We start from the raw sequence: 16,565 nt of genomic DNA on the forward strand, positions 1-16,565 counted from the left end.
TCTTGAGCAAAGCTGCGTAGTTATTGGTCTTAACCCTCAGAGAGGAGGTTGATCCAGTAAGAAAATTCAATGGCAAAGGGGATGACAAGAGAGCCTATGCTTCTTGACCTGGGTACTCATGTATGGAACCACATTATGACACAGATGGCACTGCAGAATCATGGGGAATAAATAGATTGGTCAATAAATGGTACTGTGGCAATCGTCTATCCAAATGGAAATAAAATTGTTCAATTCTCACAGCAGCCACAAAAATCAATTCAGACAAATGAAGAGCTAAATGTTTCAAGCAAAATAAAGCTTGACTGTACCAAGTGTTTCTGAGTTGTATAGAGAATACTCTCATATACTGCTGATAGCTTAAGATAAACTGGTAAAACTACTTTGAAATGAAAGTTTATCAATACCTATGAGAATCGAGGATATGTTTATTCTAAGACTGAGCAATGCTATTTCCAGCTACATACCCTAAAAAGAATTATCTCACATGTGCACAAATCAATGTGCAAAAATGTTCAGAGCAGGACTGTTTGGATTTACAAAATTTAGGAGCAAACATCCCACACCTGGTCGCATTAGTTTTCCATTGATGTGTAACAAATCGCCACAAACACAGCAGCTTAAAACAACACGCGTTTGTTATTTCACATTTTTTGGAGGTCAGAATGCGGGCATGGTATAACACAACTGTGCTCTCAGCTCAGAGTCTCAAAAGGTGGAAATCAAGATGCTGGCTGGGCTTTGGTCTCATCTGGAGCTTGGGGTCTTTTTCCAACCTCATTTGAGTTATGATCAGAGGATTGTTCCTTAGGGTTGTAGGGCTGAGAGTTCTGCTTTCTTAATGGCTGTTGGCCAGGGTCTTGGCCACATAGCACTTCACAACATGGTGGCTTACTTCTCTAAAACCAACAGAAGACCCTTTCTTGCTTTGAATCTCTCTCTTTAAGTAAAGTTCAGTACCTCTGATTAGGTCAGGCCTACCCAGGACAACCTCCATTTATGACTGACTCAACATTAAATGATTAGCAATCTATTCACAGAAGTGAAAGTACACCATATTAAAAAATCCTACCAGTAACCAAGGGTAGGGGATGATGCAGGGTATGGATACCAGGGGGCAGATATCATGGGGGACACCTTGGAATCTCCCTACTACACAGGAGAATGAAAAAATTGTGCTGTATCTATATACAGAATGCATTATATGTGTAATATATAGTTTCTTTTTTATACAGTAATGACAATCAAATACAGCTCCATGTACTCATTTAGGTAAATCTCATAATATCGAGCAATCAAAGCAATTAGCAGGAGAAATACAGAATGAATCATATAAGGCAAGTTTAAATTATGCAAAAGATGTGATTTTCGGTTGATGTCCATACATGCATTAAAAGTATAAAAAATGAATTAATACCACACACATAAAATTCAGAAAAGTGATTCTCTATGGGAGAGTGAGAGGAGAGTGATCAGGGAGGGACACCCAAGGACTTCAGGTCTATTGCTAATCTAGTGCTTGCTGAGTTGAGTATGGCCACAGAAGAGTGTGCTCTATTATTTTTTGTATCTTTTTGCAAGTCAAATATTTCGTGACAAAATTAAAAATGCGTGAAAGACAAAATAAAACAAAAACTGATAAAGATTTCAGCAATATTAATTGAACTAATAGTTTTAAATATCAAAATAAACCTGGATTCTATTAAAAATGTCATACACTCTAACTACATCTGACAAATAATTTAAAAAATTAAGGAGCAAGTTGTTTCTTCAAATTTTTTGGTAATTCCTTCAATACCACTGAATGCATGATTAGTCATTTTGGTGGTAAGAGGAAAGGGAAGTTAATCTGTAATTGAATGTTTTATAGCATTTGTTGCTTCTGTTGTTCAGTAACTCTTTTGGACATATTTTATAAGAGAAAATTCAATAGAGCAAGTCATTAACATTTAGAGAATACAAATTAAGAAAACTTGTATTAAATAAATACTAAAATTTAAGTGCTTTTTGTTATAGAAGATAATATATTATTTAGAAATAAAAACTATCTCCATTTGTACAACTGCAAAACATATGAGGCCCACTTATTGTTTTAGTGGGAAATTAGAAGGAATACAGATACAGAGCTGGTTAAGGATGGACAGTGAATGTTTACTGCATTTATTCCAGTAATTTAGAGGCAGTTGCTTTCTATAATAAATGGAGGGGAAAACTGAGTAAAACCTTTCTGAAGCTGCGTGTAAGCTTCTGTTAGGCGATTATGGAAAATCATGCAATTTGTTTTTGTTACAGAAAGACGGTGGTTGTTCTTGCTTATGCCAATCTGTCTTAGGACCTGTACAGGCTGTTCCAGCATGAATAGTTCATCTAAATTGTACTCATACTACAATATATTAACCCCAACAAAACAGGAATTGTTGCATATTGCCTTACAGGAGAATTTGATCTTACTTGTTATTTCTATTTAGCAGTGTAGCTGTTTGGTCCAAACTAGAACAGAAAGTTATTGGCTTGAGATGACAAGGTTATTTTATTCAATTCTATCAATATAATATATTTTTTTCCATTGAAAAGAATTTGAGCATCCCTTCTCCATCTCTTGGACTTGTATATGGATGCAGTCCTAGCTGTCTTCCTTTCTGACTCTACTTACTGATGCTGACAGATCCCACGTGTTAAGTGCTCTGGGGGGTGTAAGGAATGCACATGCTCTCAACCTCAAGACACCTGTAGACTAGTGAAGTCAGTAAGACCTCAGTGTAACATCAATGGTATGTGATAGAAACTGACCAGTACCATAAAAACAGGGAGAGCAGGAAACCCCACTGATCTACTCTGTGCCTGACTCTATGCTAGCTGCTTTGGGCATCTTGGGAAGGATCTGGGGTCCAGATGTTTCTGGTGAAAGGAATTAAGAACCAGCTTTCTTTCTTCTACATGTCTATTTACAAACCCTGTTTGCATGGGAAATATAGGAACTTTGGAGACAGAGCTGAGATAAATCTTGTCCAGGTTTTGGGTCTGACCCAAATGGTTGTCTTCACAACATCCATTTCTTCCCATGTGATTAATCGAAGCTAGTTATTTTAATTCTAGGAGTGACCCCGTTACCCAATCCTGCCAATGAGAGATGACAGCAAGTTTGCTGGGCGGAAAGGGATCATAGTGGGAAAGGTTTTCCTGGTCCTAGGAGGAGGCCTGGGAACAAAGGACCCACATATTCCTCTAGAAGTCATCAGGAAGCCTGGAAATGTCACATCCATTTTGCTAACATAGGAAGACAACCCATGGAGGTAACTGTATGAGTTTGCTGGGGCTGCTGGAACAAAGTCCCACAAACCTGGTAGCTTAAAACAACAGAAATGTATTGTCTCACAGTTACGGAGGCCGAAAGTCTAAAATTAAGGTGTTGGCAGTGCTGTGCTCTCTCTGACAGCTCTAGGGAAACAATCTTCCCTTGCATCTTCTGGCTTCTGGTGTTTACCAGTATTCTTTGACATTCCTTGGTTTGTAGCTGTCATTCCAGCCCCATGGCCATATCCCTGTGCAATACAGTTTAGATCTGACCCAAATCTCATGTTCAATTGTAATCCCAAGTGTTGGAGGTGGGGCCTCATGGGAGTGATTAGATTATGGGGGTGTTTCTCAGGATTGGTTAAACACTATCTTCTTACTGATGTTCTCATGATAGTGAGTCATTGTGAAATCAGGTTGTTTAAAAGTGTGTAGCACCTCCTCCCCTTTTCTTTCTGCTCCAGCCATATAAGACTTGCCTGCTTCTCTTCTGCCATGATTGTAAGTTTCCTGTGGCCTCCCCAGAAGCCAAGCAGATGCTTCCTATACAACCTGCAGAACCATGAGCAATTAAACCTCTCTTCTTTGTAATTGCCCAGTCTCAGGTAATTCTTTATAGCACTGTGAGAACAGGCTAAGACACTGTGTGTCTTTCCATCATCTTCCTCCTACGCATGTTTGTCTGTGTCCTTTCCCTTTTCATAAAAGCATCAGTCATACTGGAATACTGAATTAGAGTCCACCCTAATGACTTCATTTTAACTTGATCACTTCTATTTCAAGTAAGGTTATATTTTAAGGTTCTGGGAGTTGGGATTTCAACACACATTTTTGAGGGAACACTGAAAATTCAAACAACAATAGAGTTTCAGTGAAAGATCCAGTCCTGACTTCCTGAAAACTACCTAATCTCTTGAATTTTGTGAAATAAATCTCCTTATTCTTAAAGTCAGCTGGAATCAAATTTTCTGTTACTTGCAGCCAAAGTGTTTGCAACAGAATTATGCAGACATTTCTGATGGGATATGGTAAGGGAAATGATGGGGGATAGTGAGGATCCTGGAGGAATGAACAATACTGGGAAAAGGAATCCGGCTTGCTGAGCCTCATCGAGCATGTAAGATGACAGATGTTTGTGCTGGTTCAGCATTGTTACTTTCCATTCAAACATCTGTTTACAAGCTGTCAGTTGGACATTGTTTCAGCTGTCTCATGTGTGGGATCTTCTTAGACAAATGCTATTTCTGCCATGGGACAGAGAATAGCAGGTGCTGGTTTGGGATCCTGACATGATCATTCCTAACACTCACAGGCTATGCCCCAAAATGTTAACACGTCATTTACCTTTCTTGATTTCCTGAAGTCCTCTGGGAAGTTTGTGATGAACTATTCCAGAGGCCTTTCCTTCCAGGTACGGATTGACAAAATATTTATATTCTTGGCACTCAATAAATATTTCCTAATTAAACACTTTCTAGTGTGTTTGCTTGGCTACAAGTGACCTAATGGATAATAGTTGGTAGGAGCAGTAGACAACTTCAAATCCAGCTGTCCAGCTGTGTAGCTTTATGTGGGTTATGCAAGCTCTCCAAGCCTCAGTTTTAATTATCTGTAAGTAGGGCTTTTAATGCCTGTTTGATAGACATCATTACCAATTTAAAAATGAAGCTCAGACAAATTAAGTGTCACCCAAGACTATACACCTGGTAAACAGTGCTGAAACAGATTCAGAGTGAATGCCCTCCCTAAACCTCCCAAGTGCCTCCACACTTTATTTTCCCACACTATTCCACAGCCCTATAAATGTTGCTGGTAGGCAGCCTCCAAGATGGCCTGGACCCAAGTCAAGCTAACATAGACCACTACTGATTTTTAAAGTCTTGACCTCACTTTGCTACACATCATGTGATTTTTCTTGCAGAAAATTTTTTCTGGTCATGTTCTGTGCTTTGGCTAATACTGTAATTAACCAACCTACCTTAAGTTCTCAATAACTGGATAATGTCTAGAGAAGGGAGGGAAAAAGAGACCCAGGGATGACTGAAGACAAATCTAGCCTTGAAGAGAATGTGTTTTTGATTATCTTTCCTGAATGATTTTCTATCAGGCAAGTATACCAATTGGTGGTGCTTTATTTGATTAGGCATGATAATGATCCCTTTTTGTATTATAATTTTTTTTAGCATTTCCTTGTAAAATTTTATTATTTTTCATGGATTTAACCTTTAATTACATTTACGTGCATGGAAAAATCTACTCTTTGTAGTCACTTAACATGTTCAGGCTGTCACTGTTGTCAGCTGCTGAATAACTGATTAGGGGGCCTGGGAGCTGCCAAGATGCTTTCATTAAGATGGTCAAAGTAATCAGGCAAAATGGCGCAATTGAGTAATTGGAGATCTGAAAATGTAACGCTACTTGATTACTATTATGGCTGGAAAATAGAGCAAGTATAGAGGGGCTAAGTCAGGAATGAATCTAAAAAGCAGCCTTGTCATTTATATAAATAATATTACCAATTTCAAATAAATTACATCTAGCCTTTTAAAAAACGCCTTCTAAGCTCAGTTGTGTTGTCTTTGTATATTATTTAATAAACAACGCAGAAGAAAAAAACAAATTTCTGCTCATATCTTGAATGTGAAAAATAAAAGTGTAAAGAATGATTTGCCCAGTATCTATAGCTAAAAAGCAATGGGGCACTGATGCAAAATCAGACTTGTAGTGACAGAAGTGCAGACCCTTAAATGCATTTTTTTAAAAAATAGAGGCCTACAGCCTTTATTCACAACTTCAAAACTGAAAAATTTCTGAAAATACTTAAAGGTCCTTTTTTTTTTTTTTCTTGTAGTACATTTAGTAGCAAAATCTAATCTGACCCAAGACTTATTCATTGCCTTTTCCTTTTTTGTTCTGAAGATGGGTGTTTTGCTATTGAAATATCAATGTGTTGATTGCAGGGTACTGATTCATATGACTCTGGAGGTGGGTGGTGTAACCCTTCTAGTATCTGAAAAATTCTGGACTCCAAAACTATCTTGCTTTAAAAGGTTTTGGGTAAGAAAAATATAAAATTGGTGGGGTAAAATGAGAGGAAATGTTGAAGATGAACACAAGATATGAAATTGAGATTATGTAAGTACAGAACAGAACTGGGGTTATATTTTTCTTTTAGGATTTCCCAGGCCTAGAACAATGGATGACTTGTGGTGGGCTTTCAATCACCTGTGCTGTATTAAACCGATGAACCATGATAACTGCCAGAGCAGGAGATCGCCATTTTGGACAAACAACACCACTTTAAGTTTCCCTTGATTAATAAACTGCTTAAATCCATCCTTGAAACATCAGCCTAATGGTTAATGTCAGCAAAACCAGAAACCCTAAGATAAACCCCACTCTGACCAGAAACATGCCAACCCCGAGACAGCCTCCCCTCCAACCAGAGATATTTCAACCCCACAATAAACTTTCCCTCACAGAGAAACATTCTAAACATGAGATAAGCTCCCTCCTTCTAAAACCCTTAAATGCCCTTAGTCTGTAAGAGAGAACACTCCTGACCAAAATTGGCCAGAGGACTCTCTCAGGTTTACTCTCCAAAATAAACCTGTCATTGACTACTGAGCTGCCTTTTGTGTTTCTTTCCTCTTTCTTTGACTCTTTTATTTTGTGCCAAAACCTGGAACAGGTGTTAGGGACAGAGGCTCTCTTGCAGCCCAGGAAGCAGTGGGCAGTGGCAGCTCGTCCCAACCTAACTCCTGGATCCAGAGGGTCTCTGGTCACCTGCCCTGTCTTTTCTCTCACTTCACTTTTTGAGAGAGATACATAAGAAAGACAACTAATCTGAAGGGGACTGTGAGGCTCAGGCCAGGGCTACTCTCTGGTTGGCTCTCAATACCCTCAGGTCTCAGGAATCCACTCTGATCACCTGCAATGGTTATTTGCTCTCTAACCCCTGCTCCCTCTCTCTCTTCCTCACACGGCTCCAGTCTGGGAGGCCCTTTGCCAATTCCACTGGAACATCCAACATTGGACACTAATTCAGCTGACTGGTAAGATCTCCCTTCTCCTTGCTTTCTCATGGTACCTGGGAAACTCAGGTCGGCTGTCCTGGTCCTTGGAGGACCAGTAAGATTAAGCTAGAACAAATCCTGGGGACACCCAGTTTCTTCTCAGCTTAACCATTCTCTTTAGAAAGAAGATTCTGGGTCTCTGTCTTTTTTCTGGAAACACCTAGAACAGAAGCAGACACCTTCTACCCTACACCCTATACCTTCCTATCATGAATTCCTCCCAACACTAGCCATTTCTATGTATTTGACCTCAAAGATGCCTTTTTTACTATCCCTCTACATCCCTCCTCTCAAAACCTTTATGGTTTCATTTGGACTGATGCTGACATAAGCTACTCCCAACAACTCATCTGGACTGTCTTTCCCCAGGAGTTTAGAGGCAGCCCTCACTATTTCAGTCAGTCACTTCAATTAGACCTCTCCCACTATCTCTACAACCCAGCGTTTTGCTGCAATATGTGAACAATTTATTCCTTTGCAGTCCCTTTCTAGACTATTATATTCAACACACCAACAAGTTTTTAATTTTTTTGGTTGGATGCGGGTACTGGGTGTCCAAAAGGAAGGCCCAGTTAATATCTCCAAAAGTTAAATACCTAGGACTGTTTGTAACTCCAAATACCTGAGAAATTCCACTGGCACGAAAGCAAGGTGTTCAACAAATCCCATTTCTGAAAACAAAAAAGGACTTGCTTTCCTTCCTCAGGTTAGTGAGGTATTTCTGATTATGGATAACAAACTTTGCCATTATTGCTAAACCCCTTTATGAACACACAAAAGGAAATCTTGACCAACCACCCACTCCCACCCCAGATCTTTATCATGCTTTCTGTTACTTAAAACGTGTCTTATTACAGGCCCCTGCTCTAGGCCTTCCAAACCTAAGACCTTTTCATCTATATTTACACAGTGCTCATAATCAGTCTCTTGGACTATTAGCCCAACCTATGGGAGACTCCTTTCAACTAGTGGCATATTTTTTAAAACAACTAGACTCCATTTATAAAAGCTGGCCTCTTTGCCTAAAAATTTTGGCCATAGCCTCTCTAACTATCCCTGAGGCACAAAAACTCATGTTCTACAAACCCCTTCAGGTATTTTCTTCTCACAGTCTACAAGATATGATCAGCCATAAGGCGCTCACCCCCATCTCATCCTCTTGCATGTAAGCCCTACATTCAATCTTCCTTCAACCCTCTATTTCCCTTCATAGATGCTCATCACCTAATCCTGCTACTCTCTACCTTCAACACTGATTTTAGACTCTGAACAATACTCATGCTGTGATCTAACTGAAAGTTCTCTATGTTTCACCATCTTCCACTCACATAAAGGGAGCCCCATATTTGTTTATAGATGGCAGTGCATCAAGAAACCCTCCCCTCCAAGCAGGATATGCCATCATTGAGGGATATCATTATGATCCCCAATCTCTCCCATCTAGAAGAGTCATAGAGGCTGCCCCTTTGCCTTTGGGCACATCCACCCAACAAGCAGAAGTAGTTGCCCTAATAAGAGCATTAACCCTAGCAAAAAACACACAAGTTAATATATATACCGATTTTAAATATGCCTATAACATCATTCATTCCAATGCCCAAATTTGGAGTGAACGGGGCTATCTTACAGCTAAGAGAATCCCTATCATTAATGGAAAACTCACCCATCATCTATTAAAGGTAGCTCTACCTCTAGAAAAGGTTATAGTTATCCATTGCAAAGGACATCAATCAGACAAAAACTACATTTCTTTAGGGAACCATGAGGCTACTATGGGGCAAAACATGCCCCAACCAATCACCCAGTTCCCCAATACTTATTTCCCTTCATCCAACATATCCCCTCTCTTTATCCAGAACACCAGCACAACAACTAATCGCGGCGGGGGCACAATTTGACCCCAGCATACTGGTTCATACATACTGACCCTGAAAAAAACAGTTCTACGAGACATCCATCCCTCTTCCACACTAGCCATTCCCCTCTACAACATTTCTTAAGTTCCCATATACACATAACCCCAGCTATAAAGGAAGAGTTAAAACCCATTTCCCATTAATGCTCTATTTGCCAGAAAGCTTCACCCCATTCCAACACTAGACCCTCATCTTTCCCAATGCATCAAGCCAGGGAACACCTTCCAGGACAGGATTGGCAAATTGATTTTACCCATGTGCTCCCAGCAAAAAGGGTTTGATTTCTTTTAGTTTTGGTTGATACCTTTTTGAGATGGGTTGAGGCTTTTCTCCAACCAACAAATGAGCTTCTAGTGTCATTTCCAAATTAATAACACAAATCATCCCCAGGTTTGGGGTGCCTCTTTATTTTCAATCTGATAACGGCCCTGGATTCACTTCTCAAATCACTCAAACACTTGCACAAGCCCCTACAAGTTGCCTGGAAGCTACACATCCCCTATCGACCTCAATCTTCAGGAAAGGTTGAAAATGAATGGCATTCCAAAGACACCCTCGGCAGGTACTCCAGACACATAAAGGCTGGGTTACACTTTTGCCTTTAGCCCTTCTAAAAATTCAGGCGCTCTCATGTAAACCTTTAACACTCAGCCCCTTTGAGCTCGTGTATGGGAGACCACTGGCCCCTTTTGCTCCACCTCAGGGTCAAGCCGCATCACTACTAACCCTCTTGTTTCCCTTCTTCTACATATCATCTGCCATTTCATTTGGGAATATGCTGACAAATACCTGCCACAACTCATCACAGACTCCTCTAATCCCTTCCTACAGCCAGGAGATGAGTTCTGAAAGGTTCCAATCCTACCTGCAATTCCCCCCTCACATCTGAATGGAAGGGACCTTACCAGATCATCCTTACTACACCCATGGCAGCAAAACTCCAGGGACTCCCCAACTGGTTTCATTATACTTCTCTCAAGAAAACAGATTTCCCTTCACTACATACCCAAGCAACCACATCTAAAACCCCTTTAGCCTTCTCTTGTATCTCTGAAGGACCCACTTCCCTTTATCTCACCTGAGTCCTGTAGGAAAGGAGGAGAAATCCACATAAGCCTCTTATGTCTCTTTCTCTCCCAAAGTTTCAGGTTTGCTAACCAACCTTGTTACAGACCTTCAGTGGTACCCTTACAAAGGTCCCATTATACATCCTGATCAGCTTCTTACTGTTCTATGGGACCTATGGCTTCAAGGAACTTTCCAGGACCTTACTACTACCCAAATAACTTTTTTCTCTTTTTGCTTGTTTCTTTCAATATAATTTCCCTAAAGACATCAACCTCACCAGTAAAACCACTCCTCACTGCTCTCAAACTAGAACGCTCTATAAAACTTACACAATAGCTCTTGCTGCAAGCTAGCTAGCTCTTCCTTTGCTCCTGGAGGGCTCAATATGCTTATCGCCGTCTTCCTCAGCTTACATGGCCCCTCCTACACCCCTTCATCACCTTTTAACAGGAAACATAATCCTAACTTATAAACTCCAAAAAGGAGCTTCTGTTTTTGAAGGAGCTGATACCCTGTTCGGCGATTATCTCACTTCCAGGTTCAACTGGGCAAACAAATTATTTCAAACCTACTACAACTCCCTAGAACACCTTAAGCCTTAAGACTCTCCCTTTGAAGGGCCCATAACTAAACACACCCCACTCTTACAACAAGCCTCACTTTGCTTTTCAGCCTTGAGGGAAATTTCCCTGGAGGGTCCTTAACATCTAACCAATGCAACCACACTATCATTGTTAAACACCCCTCTGACCCTCAGAGTAACCAGATTGACTACCAAATATCACCTGAAGCAAACGGAGCATTTCTGCAACCTGCTTGTTTTGTAGCCTTTCCCTCAACCAATGCCTCCAGCCTAACTTGTTCGCCCCCCAGTGCACACTTTTTTCCATGGCTCAATATCAATGGTGCAACATCCAATCTCATTCAAGGTATAAAAAATAACTCTTCCTGTATCTCTTCCATAGCGGGGTCTCCCTAGCCTGCTCCTTGTCCACCTGGAGTAATGAACCACAGGAAAGAAAAGACACCCCATCTTTAATTTGCTTATTTTCTTTCCATATCTCCACCTATATTCATGACAAAGGCTTGTTGTTTTTGTGTGGTACCAACACATAGCTTCGTCTTCCCACCAACAGGACCGAAACCTGTATCCTCGTTTATTTTTCTCCCTCCATTGGACTAGTTTCTCCTGATCAGTCTTTACCGGTTCCATCCATCCAATATGTTAGAAAAAGGAGGGCCATCCAAGTCATTCCTTTAATGCCTGCCTTATGAATAACCTCTGGGATTGGATTAAGAGCAGGCAGATTGGCCAACTCCTTAACATACTTTAACGCTTTTCAACAGAACTACAGGATTCATTAGAAGATACAGCTCAAAGCCTTCTAAGAGTCCAAGACCAACTAGACTCCTTGGCTAGAGTATTCCTCCAAAATAGACTGGGATCAATTCTTATAACAGTGGAAAAAGGGGGCCTCTGCCTCTCATTGGTTGAGGAATATTGCTTCTATCTCAGTCACTCGGGCCTAGTAAGAGAGGCTGCTGAAAAACTTCAAGGCTAAAAAGCTAAATGAATATCAAAACAACAAAATAAATTCTTGGGTTTAGAAACAAAATCCTAACATGGACCATCCCACTCCTGGGCCAATAATATGCCTAGGACTGATGTGCTTACCCTGCTTAATCAACCTTTTTCAAAGATACTTTAACTGACGGGATCATGGCCATCTCACAAACAATTACCCAAAAAATCTTCAGATGGCATTACTCCTACAATCAGAGACCAAAGAACTCTCTGACCCTTCACCCCCAGCAGGAAGTAGCCAGAAAGACATGCCACCCCTCTTCCTGTTTATAACTGTAGGGACTAGATTGACAGAGCAGGAGTGTCATCACCTTGGACAAACACCACCTTTTTTAGTTCCCCTTGATTAAAAAAACACCAAAATCTAGCCCCTAAACATCAGCCTAATGGTTAATGTCAGCATAACCAGAAACATTCCAACCCTAAGATAAAACCCCCTCCTACCAGATACATTCCAGCCCTGAGATAGCCGCCCCTGCAACCAGAGACATTCCAACCCCGTAATAAACATTCCCTCACATAGAAATATTCCAAACCTCAATAAGCTCCCCACTGCCTAAACCTTTAAATGCCCTTAGTCTGTAAGAGAGAATGCTCCTGACCAAAATCGGCCAGAAGCCCGTCTCAAGTTTATTTCTCCAAAATAAACCTGTCTTTGACTATTGAGCTGCTTTTCATGTTTCTTTCCTCTTTAACTGTTACAATAGCAATCTTCATGAACCACATAACAATCCCCATGTTCCCATGGAAATGATGGCCAGCTTCTCTTTTTATCTACCCAGTGAAAGGGGCAGACCCAGAGAAGGTAGCCTAATGACATGGCTATCATCATGGCTTTCCTCCCTCCAGCCTCCTGTCCAGGATTCCTGCTCCTGGCCAAAATCTTATGTGTGATCCTTCAGGCCTGATCACAGGCAATGGGAGACCTCTCAGGTGACCACTCCCCTCCCCACCCTAGACATGGTGCATGACCAGGGCACTGGCATTTCTGGAGGGACCTGCACTTTATGACTCAGCCCCACCCTGCAAGGCCAGCTGGGCTCATGGCCATAGCTGCAGTCCCAGACCAGGTGCCTCCGTGTAGAAGCCTCCTGATCAGGGCCCAGCTGAGGCACCTTCCTCAATGCTGGCTCCATTCCTTTCTACTCCTATCCCTTCCTTCCTTATGCTTCCCCTCCCTGGGTGCAGGAGCGGCTGGAGACTTTTGTTCAGGACAGTTTAGCAAGGAAAAGAGACCTCCCTCCCCTACGCGTGCTGATCCACCCAACCCTTAACCAACACCTCCGTTTGCTGAAGAGCTGGAGAGCTGTGCCTACCTTTGCCTCCTGCCTGCACTATTGCAGTCGGGGAAGACAGGCTTGATTGTAACTTTCAGCTTGGCTTGCTGTGCTGAGGATCACCTTGACACCTGGCAGCTCAACACTTGTCTAAGGCTGATCTTTGTCCTCAGGATGTGGGTACTGCCTTTCCCCACCTCTGCGGGAACCTCTGCCATCATCCTCCTCATCTCACTCATCTCCAGCTTCACCATCTACTTGCCCTCACTCATCAGCATTTAAACAGTAAGTGCACCTGAAAGCAGTAACTCGCGCATACCCCAAGAATGACCCTTCTTGCCAGACACACCTGAATGTGTGTTCTGAGCTAGGGAATCTGGGAGTGGCCAACGTGGAGATTGGCTCCTCGTCTATGAGGAACATCTGAGCCCCCATCTCACCCCGTGGAACACTGATTATACAGGGAATTGGGGCCCCGAGCCTGGGGTGAATTAAAATTTCCAGGTGGATGTTGATGGGGCAGTGTGCTAAGTAAAAATGTTATGTAAATTGCATTTTTGTAAGCAGTTCCAGTTCTCCTGCCCAGACAGCCACCATTGGACTCCCTCCCCTGTATGTAAGCCCTCAATAAAACCCCATGTCCAGTATGCTGGCTCTGGGTCTCTTCTTCAATCTCTTGCACCTGGTACCTGCCCTACCGGAGTTGATAGGAGTTTGGTATGACAAACACGATCACACTTTCAACTGACTTCAAAGTTCCTTGGCCTTCTATCCTCCTCTTACTATTGATGGTTCTTGCTCTCTAAGTTCTGGAACAAAAATTTGCTCACCCCAGACATTTAGTACATGCTGTCACTGTGACAGGAATCTGTTCCCTTGCACTTCCTTTGGTTACATCTAGCTGTTGGAGCCACCTGTTCCTACAAGCCTTCTTGGACTTTTCTGTGCCTGGGAATGGGTCTTGCCTCTGGGTCCCCAGAGCACCTGGTATCTGCCTTCATCAAGGCCTCTGGTGCCCTGTGCTCACCTACTGGTTCCTCCCCTCAACTGAGAATTCCTTAAGAACTGATGTCCCCGTGATCGCCTAAATGACCAGACACTTTAGAGAGTCTTTAAAGGTCACTCCCAGATTCCCTGGCTAGAAACATACATTCAGGTGTGTCTGGCAAGAAATAAATTGAGTTATTGCTTTCAGGTGCATTTACATACGCTGTTCAAATGCTGATGAGAGAAGGCAAGTAGATGGTGAGTTTGGAGATGAGTGATAAAGAGGATGATGGCAAAGGTTCCTGCAGAGGTGGGAGAAGGCAGTACCCATAGCCTTACAGTGGACAAATGGTTGGCAGCACATGAATGAAGAATCTGCATTATAAAGGGATGAATTCCAACACTGGTAGCTCAAATAGTAAATTTAGCACAGGATTAAAAGAAAAATCCCTAGAGTAAAGCTAAGCCATCTATTAAAAATATAGACCCTTTTGCTGTCAAAGCTTAATTTTTAAAAAATATGCTGTTTTTACCCCAATATTATTCTTTCCATATGATATGGTTTGGCTATGTCCCCACCCAAATGTCATCTTGAATTATAGCTCCCATAACTCCCACGTGTTGTGGAAGGGACCAAGTGGGAGATAACTGAATCATGGGGGTGGCTTCCCCTATACTGATCTCCTGGTAGTGAATAAGTCTCATGAGATCTGATGGTTTAATAAGAGGTTTCCCCTTTCGCTTGGTTCTCATTCTCTCCTGCATGCCGCCAAGTAAGATGTGACTTTTGCCTTCCATCATGATTGTGAGACCTCCCCAGCCACGTGGAACATTGAGTCCATTAAACCTCTTTTTCTTTACAAATTACCCAGTTTCTTCATGTATGTCTTTATCAACAGTGTGAGAATGGACTAATACACCGTATAATTGGCCTTACTATTTTAACATAGGGTAAAAATATATACATTCTCTGTCTTGGTCATTGTATTTTTTTTTATTTTTCTAAGTCCACATGGAGTTAAATGTCAAGGTCCTTCTGGTTAGGAGCTGTTATCTCCTACATGAGCTTTGTTTATGGATCAATTGATTTCTAACTTTGTTTTTAGCCTAAGTGAATTCTAATGAGAAAGCTGAAAGACATTTCAAATCTGAAGAGCCTATGAATTTTATTTTATTGAAAACCAAAAGCTTCCTTCTAGATTCTGCCCAACATAAAAATATGTAAACTATAAAACATTAAAATGTTAACTCTCTTGAATACAAAAATGCAAACTTTATTTTAAAATTATGTATTTTAATTTATAGGTGCTAAGAACCCTAGCTTTCAGGTTTCAGCATCTAACTGTATTAGATTATTTCCAGAATTTTAGAATTGATATATAATCTGACAATGCTGAAAATGGGCTCAAACACCTGCTGAAGAGACAATTTTAAATATTAAAATCTAATTATCCCAAGTTATCAAAAATAGGACAATGCTTCTGAGCCACTGCTAAAGTGAAATTACTTTGATGTTAATCATTATTACTAAAATAAGAACAATGAATTTAACTTACTGCATTTTTAAAATTCTTACCCTTGGAAACGTCGTAAATCTGTCCAGTTCTTCGACAAAGCAGAACATCTGCAAACTAATTGCTGACATAACAATCAAGAGGCTGGCAGTAAATACAACCAAACTCCCAAGCTTTTTTCCAGGTCCGAATATCTTGTACACAAAGTCTTCTAATGCAGGTGAAATCTTAATCAGCCGAACTACTCGGAGAACCTATCATGGGAGAGAGAAACATTTATTTACACAATGATCATTTATTGACACTGAATCTTAAATATGTTCATACTAAAATATCATTTTACAGTGCTTTATAAAAATAATACCTCTCCATTTGGACATCTAGTGACTAAAAATAATATAGTAACCAAGTTATTGGTCTAGCTCAGTGCCTGCCACATAACAAGAACTCAATAAATCTCAAAGGAATGGATGAACTGTTTTAACATATTATATGATTGCAAAAAATGATATTAACTAGTACACATTGTTGAAATAAAAATATTTTTCTAATGTTCAAATATGCAAGGAAACCTTTAATTCAATGCAAGTTGAGCAAACCTAATCTGAAAATTCAAAACACAAAATGCACCAAAATTTGAAACTTTTTGAGTGCTGATATGAGGCCACAAGTGAAAAATTCTACACCCAACACCTTTGTTTTATGATGTCTCAATGTATATAAACTTTGTTTCATGCATAAAAATCTATTAAGAATATTGTATACAACTACCTCCAGGGAATGTATTTGAGGTGTTTATAGAACATAAACAAGTTTTGTATTTAGACGTGGGTCCCATTCCCAGGATA

The 16,565-nt window shown here is 40.8% G+C and overlaps 1 protein-coding gene across 1 annotated transcript in view; it reads right to left on the reverse strand.

Annotated features, from left to right (window-relative positions):
- Positions 1-16,565, reverse strand: part of NALCN (sodium leak channel, non-selective) — a gene marked incomplete at its 3' end in the record, with an annotated part of 335,842 nt that overhangs the window by 146,218 nt on the left and 173,059 nt on the right. Inside the window, exon 13 of the mRNA XM_064371774.1 lies at positions 15,780-15,971. Within this exon, the coding sequence (XP_064227844.1) occupies positions 15,780-15,971 (192 nt within the window). The remainder of the gene's footprint in view (positions 1-15,779; positions 15,972-16,565) is intronic.

The sequence above is a fragment of the Aotus nancymaae genome, unplaced genomic scaffold, assembly GCF_030222135.1.
Source record: "Aotus nancymaae isolate 86718 unplaced genomic scaffold, 86718_ANA_hifiasm-v0.15.2.pri h1tg000161l, whole genome shotgun sequence".
In the NCBI taxonomy this organism is placed as follows: domain Eukaryota; kingdom Metazoa; phylum Chordata; class Mammalia; order Primates; family Aotidae; genus Aotus; species Aotus nancymaae.